This window comes from Hyaena hyaena, unplaced genomic scaffold (genome assembly GCF_003009895.1).
Source record: "Hyaena hyaena isolate Hyena2069 unplaced genomic scaffold, ASM300989v1 scaffold_1365, whole genome shotgun sequence".
NCBI classification, from domain to species: Eukaryota; Metazoa; Chordata; class Mammalia; order Carnivora; family Hyaenidae; genus Hyaena; species Hyaena hyaena.
Window position 1 is genome coordinate 153151 of NW_024081994.1, and position 10711 is coordinate 163861.

General features: G+C 36.3%; 1 protein-coding gene and 1 long non-coding RNA gene across 2 annotated transcripts; one reads left to right on the forward strand and one right to left on the reverse strand.

Annotated features, from left to right (window-relative positions):
* Positions 1–3533: 3533 nt before the first annotated feature.
* LOC120225245 lies at positions 3534–8440 on the reverse strand. Its single transcript, XR_005526771.1, has 4 exons — positions 8380–8440; positions 5465–5537; positions 4331–4510; positions 3534–3697 (listed from the first exon to the last, which is right to left on the reverse strand). It is a non-coding gene; the product is annotated as an uncharacterized LOC120225245 (long non-coding RNA).
* LOC120225244 (olfactory receptor 8K3-like) lies at positions 4570–9380 on the forward strand. The gene is made up of 2 exons (XM_039223497.1): positions 4570–4602; positions 8418–9380. Exon 2 carries the CDS (start codon positions 8430–8432, stop codon positions 9378–9380), a length of 951 nt encoding a protein of 316 aa, XP_039079428.1. The 5' UTR covers positions 4570–4602; positions 8418–8429.
* Positions 9381–10711: the final 1331 nt, after the last annotated feature.

Consider the following 10711-nt stretch of genomic DNA (forward strand, 5'->3'; position numbering starts at 1 on the left):
CAGGGATCAATTTGCTTTTCTCTATGGTTATTGTTCTAATATCCTATTTTAACATTGTCCTTGCCATTTTGAGGATACGTTCCTCAGAGGGCCGACGAAAAGCCTTTTCCACCTGTGCCTCTCACATGCTGGCTGTCACTGTGTTCTACGGGACTCTTCTCTTCATGTATTTGCAACCAAAGACCAACCACTCATTGGATACTGATAAAATGGCCTCTGTCTTCTACACCCTGGTGATACCAATGCTGAATCCCCTCATTTACAGCCTAAGGAACAAGGATGTGAAGGACGCATTGAAGAGATTCCCAAATAAACTATGTCAGTCTTTCAAATTCATGTAAATTTAAAATTACAGGTGTCTTCTTTTAAGGGTTTTTATTTGCTCCTGAAAAGCTGATATCTGCTAAGTGCAGAAACAATAAATAGTTTAAAATTCCTTGGCTTTCAATGGGGAAATCTATTTTGTTTCTTAAATAGTTTATTGCCAAGTTGGTTTCCATATACACCCAGTGCTCATCCCAACAAGTGCCCTCCCCCATGCCCATCCCTTCCCCTCTCCCCCACCCCCATCACCCCTCAGTTTGTTCTCAGCATTCAAGAGTCCTTCATGGTTTGCCTCCCTCTCTGTCTCCAACTATTTTTCCCCTTCTTCTCCCTCATGGTCCTCCATTAGCTTCCTCCTAGTCCACCTATATGTGCAAACATATGGTATCTGTCCTTCTCTGCCTGACTTATTTCTCTCAGCATAACGTCCTTTGGTTCCATCCATGTTGCTACACATGGTCAGATTTCATTATTTCTCATTGCCATTGTATAAATATACTATATCTTCTTCATACACTCATAAGTTGATGGGCACTTAGGTTCTTTCCATGATCTGGCTATTGTTGAGAGTGCAGCTATGAACATTGGGATACATGTGCCCCTATGCATTAGCACTCCTGTGTCCCTTGTGTAAATTCCTAGAGTGCTACTGCTGGGTCATAGGGGAGTTCTGTTGTTAATTTTTCGAGGAAAGTCCACACTGTTTTCCAGAGGGGTTGTACCATTTTGCATTCCCACCAACAGTGTAGGAGGGTGCCCTCAATGAGGAAATCTTAAGATTTCTACTCCCAACCCGAAATACTGAACTTCCCCTAATGCTAAGATGTATTAATTGATGAAAGAAAGTACACTTATTCAAGTGTAGTAGTAGAACACAGGAATTTTGAAATAAATACATTTTATAGTAGGACACAACTTGCTACTGGGCTTTTATAATTTCTAATCAAAGAATAGAATATCTGAAAGGTGGAGAAGGTATGTGAAAACCATTTCCTGGAAGGTGGTAAATCGTCAGATTGTCTTCCTCTCCATACATATGTTTTCATATGTTTAACAATTAAAAGTTTTATTTTTACTTTTTGCAGTATTTTATCTTTCAACTTCTGAAGCTTTTGAATCCATTTTTATCCTGCACGACATAAATTTATATCACAGGGGGAAAAAAAAACCTTTAGGATAAAAAAAAAACTAAAGAAAAATGCTTAGATAGACATGGAAGTCGGACATGTGGCAAAACAAAAGAAAATATATGAAACGGGATTCCATTCTTTTAGCCCTCTCATTTGGTGCATGTACACAAAACAAAATGTTGGTATTTATCTTGGTATGATATAAAATTAATAAAATTAAACTACTGCATATCATATTCCCTTAGCAAACACTGTTGTGAAGAATTAATCATCAGTGTTAAAAAACATAACAGCAAATAGTACTTCTTTCAAAATTATTATTTAGTGTTTTGGAGTAAAATATCAGTAGACAACCAAAAAGAAAAAAAAGAAAGAAAAAAGTCATTATCCTTTTATTTTTAACAAAATTTTAATGTTTATTTAATTTTGAGAGGGAGAGAGTGCAAGCTAGGGAGGGGCAGAGAGAGAAGAAAATGCAAGATTATGAAGCAGGATCCACGATGTGGGGCTTGAATTCACAAACTGTGAGGTCATGACCAGAGCCAAGGTTGGACGCTTAACCAACTGAGCCACCTAGGCACCCAAAAAAATTCATTGTCCTTCTAGTGACACCAAGCCTCAAGAACGCCATGGCCAATAAATAAATAAATAAATAAATAAATAAATACAAATTAATAGTTATTCTGTGCCCTATCTCTGCCTTTGCATGCAAAATCTGCTAACAATGTTGTGAGGAAGAAGGGGCATGGGTTGTGAGGTAAGACAATGCCTTGAAATAAAGTAGATTGACGACATTTTCAGGGAAGTCAGAAATAAGTCAATATAGGACCCATCACACTCAGCTTCATAGCCTAATTCCTAAGGTTCATTTTAAGTAAGTAGAATAGCTAGCTGAAAACAGGAAGTCACACTGGGTGGTGGATATTCCTAGTCTCCACAGACAAAATTGGCAATGACTTGATAGCATTAGCCTTTCAGATATTATGTTTTATTATTTATAAATATATAAGACAATATAACATATAGAATTTATTTTATGTTTGCGTGTGTGTGTGTGTGTGTGTGTGTGTGTGTTCCTATGGCTAAATTTGCTGAACCAAGCCGCATACGTACAACAGAGAAGTACATTTTGGGTCAGAAAGTCATTCTCTTTGAGTCTAGTTAGGTGAACAGAATTGGAGCACAAGGGCTAAACTCACACTTGCACTTCTACCAATCCTATGCATTTATTAAGAAATTAAAGTCAAGAATGAACACTGTAGTGTTTTCTACCCTTTAACTTGGTTTATGTATAAGTTTTTTCTAAAAATAACTATGATTTCAGTCGTATTAGTTTCCTAGTGCTACTGTGAGGAATCACTACTGAATCACTGGCTTGAAACAACACATTCACATACACAGGAGCTCACATATCACTTGTACATGTTTGTCAGAAATGCTGAGTCAACATCATCAACCAACCAGCAGGCACATCAGCCCAGTACCAGTTTACCATGGATGAAGATAGGGAAAATTTATGTCAGTTTTGATCTCTAATTGATTAAAGCTCATCCTGTGAGCTGCTAAGTCACCTGTGCTTCCAGCTTATCCCTACTTCACTTCTTTGGAGTTTTGTTTCAGGAGACGATAACATCCCCCTAATGGTGAGGGGAGAGAGAAGATGCAAGACAGTCATAAGTCAAGGTCTGACTACTTGTAATGTTAGGACAGATCCAACTTCAAACAGCACCACAGGGCCCCTCATTCTGCAGCTGACACAGAAGCAGTAGATTGACCTGACTCCATAGGTAGGGATGTTGTAGGCAGAGAGTATCTCAAGTGTGTAAATCTTGGGTGGCACACCCCGAATCTTCTCAAGACCATGACAACAAGAAAGACCATCAAACTTCCTCAAATCAGCATAGCAAATACTATTTCATAAATTCAAACTCAGAAACTTACTTAAGGACTATTTTCACAGCAGCTGATTTTGTTTTGAATCGCCACAATGGTACACCTTAATATTTTACTTATGTCCCAAGACATATGCCTAGTATTAAATATTTTCTATTATGTCAAAAATCTAATAGATAACAGGAATTGAAATGGTTCTGATTTTATTTAATTCAAGAGTTAAATTGAGGAATTGTATGTCTTCCAATGGAGAGTTCTTGTCCCTTACATTCTAGATAATCTTGGTTTGAGCTGCTAATGCTATCTTCCTGAAAGCCCATAAACCTTCATCAGATGTTTACCTAAAGGTACTTTTATAAACAACAATCATTACCTAGGTTGCAGAAATTTTGTTGACAAAACAGCCTTTACAACTAACATTTTTTTTTATTTTTAATTTTTTAACGTTTATTTATTTTTGAGAGAGAGAGTATGAGCAGGGGAGGGCCAGGGAGAGGGGGACACACAGAATCCGAAGCAGGCTCCAGGCTCTGAGCTGTCAGCAGAGCCTGATGTGGGCCTCAAATGAACCATGAGATTGTGACCTGAGCCAAAGTCCAACACTCAACTGGCTAAGCCACCCAGGAGCCTCTTTGATAACAATCTCTTATCTCATCTCAGAAAATGTACATGATGTAATATACAAATGTATATAATGTAAATGTCAGAATACCTACTTCTTAAAAAATATCAAGCCACATAACCAACTTGAACTATAGTTGTCAGAAGAGGTAAGTGATGATTTTAGAAAACACTAAAATTCATATTTCAAAGAACTGATAGATTACTGAGTGATAATGATTATTAATGTTTACACAAACACAGTGTGATTGATTGAAGACACAGACTCAGAATATTATATGATGTCAATTTAAAACCCTTATGAAATCTATAAGTAAAAAACTTCTATGTTTGGAAAACTTCCAAGGAAGGATTTTACTTACAAGGATGCTTAAATTTTTGCCTCAAGATCAATGAATAGTCAATATGGGTGCAAACACTTCCTTAATAGCTGTGGCATCTTCTCTTATATTGTAATCACTTTTCTCTTTGTTGGCTTAGTCTCGTGCAATTTTTCAGCGTTTTATCCACATTGCCTGGTCCACCACAGGGAATTACAATTTCTGAAACAAAAAGGTGCTGTGGGAAACATTCAGAACAAGTGCACAGTGGTGGAGAGATTGGCTGCAGACGGGGAGAGGCTCCATTACCACAGGTGAGTCAGGCTACAACTTGGCCACTTCTCCACACCTATCTGTCAGGAGGCTGAGATACCTGCTAGCCAGGTGCCCCAGAGGGAAAGCAAGATTTGGAGGCCCCCCCCAACCTCCACCTCAAGATGTGTGTCAGGGTTTTGTCACCTCAACAACCATTTTATTGGCATTATCCCTGTGGTGGACATTCAAATAGTAAGATTAACTTAAAATTAAGGTGTCTCTGTCTCGGTTATTTCTGAATTCCTTTGTTGATATGGATTATACTTAGTGGATTTTTCTATTTCAAATCTAGACTAATATTTGAATTTCTTTAAAAAAATAAGGTGTTAAATCAAATAAATTAGTTTTAGCTCTATGAAGTTAAATCTGTTTTAATTCTTTGTTGCAACCTTCACCATTCATACTTCATACAAGTGGTTCATATTCATAAGGTGGAGGTCCACAGTCTGAAGTGCAGTGTATGACGGTGAAACGTGCACAGTAAAAGAAATCTTGAAATAGATCCATCCTGGTTTAAGTAAATTAAATGTGTTCATTTTCTCCCAAAAACGAGGCCCAAGAAGATATTTCAGAATTGTTCCTTCTTGGGTCAGTGGGGACCACACACACAAAGTTATTGACTGTGGTGGTCCATGGAGAAGTCAAAGGTTGGTAACTAACTGTCTGTCACTATGGGAACAAACTTATGGTAAATGAGGGTAGAGACAGATTATAGCAATTTCATTAAACAGAGGACAGCAAAATATTGGTGTGTACGTAGAAAATGAATAAAATTTAAAAATGTATCATTGAGTGAGAGCATTGAAGTATCAAAAAAGTTTTATAACATGTTGTGTGCACTTTAAAACATACTATACTCACTTTTAGAGCTACATTTCTTTTTTCAGAACATATGTCAACTTTTGCACAGGAGGTACTTGCAAAGGAAAGGAAACTGAAGTAAGGGATAGGAAATTAGGATGAGAAGGCAGGTGGGATGTGGAATTAGGGTATCATTTATTCAATTTAGTCCTTTAGGTTAAAAAAAATATATAATAACTTTACACACTTACTCATAATTTTTATTCCTTCTGAACTTTTAACACACTATGGTCATGTATCTATAGCTATGCCTTTATCCTCAGGTATCAAACATGGAAGAAGCCATTGTGAAAACCGCTGAGAGCTTATGTAATTTGTAGATGAATAAACATGAAAATAAAAAAAAATAATCTACTTAAGTCCAGATATTTGAGTGAATGCAATAAAAATAACAATTAAGGTGGTAGAATTCTATATATAAAAAGCATGTCCTCAATAGGGAAATCAAAGTAACTCTGGATAGTTAGCAAAGTCAGTGGCATAATTTCCTATTCTCAGACGCTTTGGGAATAATCAAGAATTGCATTCAAGCTCCCAAGGGAATGTTTCAAAGGGAGGAAACACTTATAAATTCTTTTAACAGCAGTTAGATTAGTAACCACAGGGGGGAACAAGAAGTCGGTCCTCACTTAAGAGGAATAGATGGCACTGATTAGAATGATTACTAGATTAGCTGCAGTGATGATTTTTGATAACTATCTCCGATAAAAATTACTAATAAGAGTCACCAATACCAGACTCAGTGCATTATATCATGTGTACTAATAATCTCTTTTCATAACTAGTTTCTCCAGAGTAATGGTATATTTTTACCACTATTACTATGTTATTTGAATGTGGTAAGGAATCTCATTTATCTTTGTTATTATTTCTACATTTATTTTGAGAATCTAGATGATAAACATCATAAGGGGGAGTCAGCATTTTTGCTCTCCTTCCCTCGCTCTCTCTTTCCCTCCCTTCTTTGAATGTGAGAGCAATGTTCTAAATTTGACCAACCCATTTATTTTAGTTGAGGCTATTGGCAAAATGTTATAGAATATTGAGGTGAGATTGGGGTTTACATTCGCATAAGAGGGCATCCTGGCGCTTCATGTCCATCCCCCTGGTCCTGATCCTGCTCTGGAGTTTCTGCTTTCATCTGATAAGAGTCGGGTGTGATGCTCAATTTATTTGTTACTTTGTAGCCAGTGCTTGGGTAGGGCTGGTGGGAAGAAGGGCCACCTAAATATTTAAGTGATGGGAGGAGGAGATTTGCCAAACTGTACAAATTGCTATGAAATAGTCTTTTCTTGGGGTATAATTTCTTTAAGGCTTTAGACTTTGTCATTTGTTTGGTTGCTGCTAGTGAATGTTTGTTATTGCTTTGTTGTGACTACTTTGTCGATTTGAATAGATTTTTGGATAAAGCAAATTTTGTGAAGTAGCTCTGCTGCCAAATTAGGCTTGAATTTCTATTCTATATTTTTTAATTTCTTAAGGACAAGCTGCGGTTCTAGTTTCTAAGGTTATAAAAATTGAATATTGTTTTATAACATTAAGCCCTTGATTTTCATATGGATGAACTAAACATCCAACTTCATCATCCTCTATAAGGACAGTCATTTTCCCCAACTTTATTAAATAGGGCATTTATGCATGCTTGTCTTAACATGGTACTCTGTCATACGTTATAGTCCTATGCACTCATAGGTCTTTTTCTGAGATCCCTCCCTATTCTATTCCATTGTTGTATGCCATATTGTCTCAATAACCCAGCTTTATAAATTTTATTATCTGGTAGCACTGCCACTATTTTGACGTGATATTCCTCTTTTTTGGATCTATATTTATAGCAACTTACTGGGTGATTTTAAGTCATACATTAACAAATACATTTTAGTGGCATTTACTTGTTTTAAGATGTGCTAGAAAATATAACTACAGCATTAAACCCATCACTTCTGAGATATTAATGCTAAAGTCAAAGCAATGGTGGAAATGTTTACTAATACTTCTTTCTTATATTGAATAACTTATAGATGCAGGCCTTACCCTGGTGTGCAACATAGCAAAAATCAGAAACTGAAAAAACCAGACAAGTACTAATTATTCAGATGCACTATTCTAGGGAAAATAACATTTATTATGTGCATTAGAGTGGGCATGTAGGGGACTTCTGCAAGTTAAATTATTATCTTTCATCATAAAAAATCATTAAACAATACTGAAAACTTATAAAAGTATAGTGGAATAAGAATACAATTTAAAAAATCAAATGGGTAAAGGAACAGGAATATCATTAAAGATGCAGTTTTAAATCAAAGTCTATTAAATGAGTTAATCATGGTTTTCCTTGGAAGTTTGGACTAAAGTTGCAAAGTAAAGAAGCAGAGGGCTGCTCCTTGTATTATAATTCTTTCTAAAGTATGATGTGTTTAACCAATTATAACTATTTTAAGTCAGAAATAATGTCAAGATTCACAGCAAGTATGTGGCACCAAACCAAACCAAACCAAACCAAACCAAACCAAACAAAAGGCTACCATACACAGATTCATTGTAACACTTCTAAATTTGGTTCCAGGTTCAATGATGGAGGTGATTCTTATTTTAAATTAAGAAACTGGATATTTACTTAAATAACATTTAAATTTAAAAAATTGAATTGGGGGCTGGGTGGCTCAATTGGTTCAGTGCCTAACTCTTGGTTTCTACTCACGTCATGATCTCATAATTAGTGAGTTTGAGCCCCACATCGGGCTTCATGTTGACAGTGTGGAGCCTGTTTGGGATTCTGTCTCTCTCTTCTCTGCCTTCCCCCACTCGCTCTTTCTCTCTCTCTCAAAATAAATAAACATGAAAAAAATTTAAAAGTTGGATTTCTCTTAACCATAATGGCATTGCATACTAAAGATGTCAACAGATGTCCTCACCTGAATGCCAATAACTCTTGTGATGGTTCTTCCCACAGCAATTTTTCCTAATGACCTGGATGAACCAACCAAATCAAACAGTGCTAACAGAATTCATCCTAATGAGAATCACAGACCAGCCTGAGCTGCAGGCTCCCTTCTTTGGGCTCTTCCTCATCATCTATGTGATCTCAGTGGTGGGCAACCTGGGCATGATCATCCTCACCAACATGGACTCCAGGCTACAGACACCCATGTACTTCTTCCTCAGACACCTGGCTTTCATTGATCTTGGTTATTCAACAGCTGTGGGACCCAAAATGTTAGTCAATATCATCACTGATCAAAACACAATCCCCTATATTTGGTGTGCCACACAGCTAGCTTTCTTCATCTTGTTCATCATCAGTGAGCTTTTCATTCTGTCAGCAATGGCCTATGACCGCTATGTGGCCATCTGTCACCCTCTGCTCTATACAGTTGTTATGTCACAAAAGGTGTGCTGGGTGCTGGTAGCTGTCCCCTATGTCTACAGTGCCTTTCTTTCTCTTACAACCACCATAAAGATTTTTATGTCATCCTTCTGTGACCATAATGTCATTAGACATTTTTACTGTGACAGTCTTCCTTTGTTAACTTTGCTGTGCTCAAGCACGCGTGACATTGAGTTGATAATACTGATCTTTTCAGCGTTTAATTTGGTATCATCTCTTCTGATAGTGCTGGTCTCCTACGCCCTGATCCTTCTGGCCATCCTCAAGATGAACTCTGCAGAGGGCAGGCACAAGGCCTTCTCCACCTGTGGATCCCACTTGACAGTGGTCGTTGTATTGTATGCGACACTTTTCTTCATGTATGTGCAGCCTAAATCCAGTCATTCCTTTGATACTGATAAAATTGCTTCTGCTTTTTACACGTTGATAATACCTATGCTGAATCCCATGATCTACAGCTTGAGGAACAAAGAGGTAAAAGGTGCTCTGCGTAGGATATGGAAAAATCTGCACAAACTGCCTATGTAGATATAGATATCATAAATTTGGTAGAGACTATTGTTTTTATATGTCATAGGCCTTAGGAAGGATTATTATGTAAAAGCCATGGAAAGCTAGAAATGTTTTTCCTGTTTTCAACTTATAGGTGTTCAAGTAGTAATCATCCTTCTGGTGTCAACTTTAATTTGTCCTTAAGTATTACTGAAAAACACCGATGTCTGATTTCTGTTCTCATATTGCCAAGTATTTATGTTACAATTAAGAGAAGTCTGCTTTAATACATCTGCAATTAGATAATTTTTAAAAGGCTTTCTTATGTCTTTTATCAAATATTTTTTATGTGGCCTGGATACCATTTAAATACCAGGGCTCACCACATCAGCATCCTGACATATAAAAGATGGCCTTTATTATTTCTTTTGCCGGGCATATAGATATATCAACGAATAATCAACACTATCTGCTTTGATGACACTTTAACTCTATCTCTCTGTGGTAGGTGACATTTTAGATTTCTGTTACATTATGATATGTGAACATGTATGTGCATAGAGAAGCAGAAATAAAAGTTTGACTATTTTCAAGTGGCATAGTTGTGTACATTAAAAATTCAAAAGAAATATTAGAAATAAGTGAATTGTACAAGATTGTTGGATATAGGATCAGCATATTAAAGATCAATTATTTTGCTCTCTACTAACAAAAAGCAGGTAAAATTGAAATTTTAAACTGTCAACTACACTGGAAAAACTCTTTATAAGACTTCTGAAAAACCTAATGAACAGTTTGCATGATTTCATTGCTAGACACTACAAAAAATGTTACTGAGATTTAAATGTTAATATACCAAATCCATTGGTTGGAAGATACAAAGGTTGTGATGTAGTCAGTTTTCTCTAAATTTTCCTATAGATTTAATGCAGTAACAATTCAAATCCCAACAGTACTTTTTAATGCTTAAGTTGGTATAAAAAATTATGTGGAAATACAAAGGACCTAGAATAGCCAAAGAAATATCTTAGAAGAAGGAGGATTTCAGAGGAATTCTAATAACAGATACCAATTCCTCTAGCAAAGCTAGATTAATTTTTAAATGTGTAATTAATCCACATATTTACAGAGAGATCAATAAAATAAAAATGAATTCCAACATCCTCATGTATATAATTCCACTTGTTTTAAAACAAAAGCCCTGCTGCTAAGTAGTGGGGAAAATAGGGCTTCTCAGTAAATTACCCTAGTTCAATTTGGTTCCTACATACAACAGGAATTTTGGTAATGTATACACCGTATGTAAAAATTAATTTAGATCTGTTATGAATGTGACTGTGAAAGCTGAAACCATAAAGTTTTTAAAG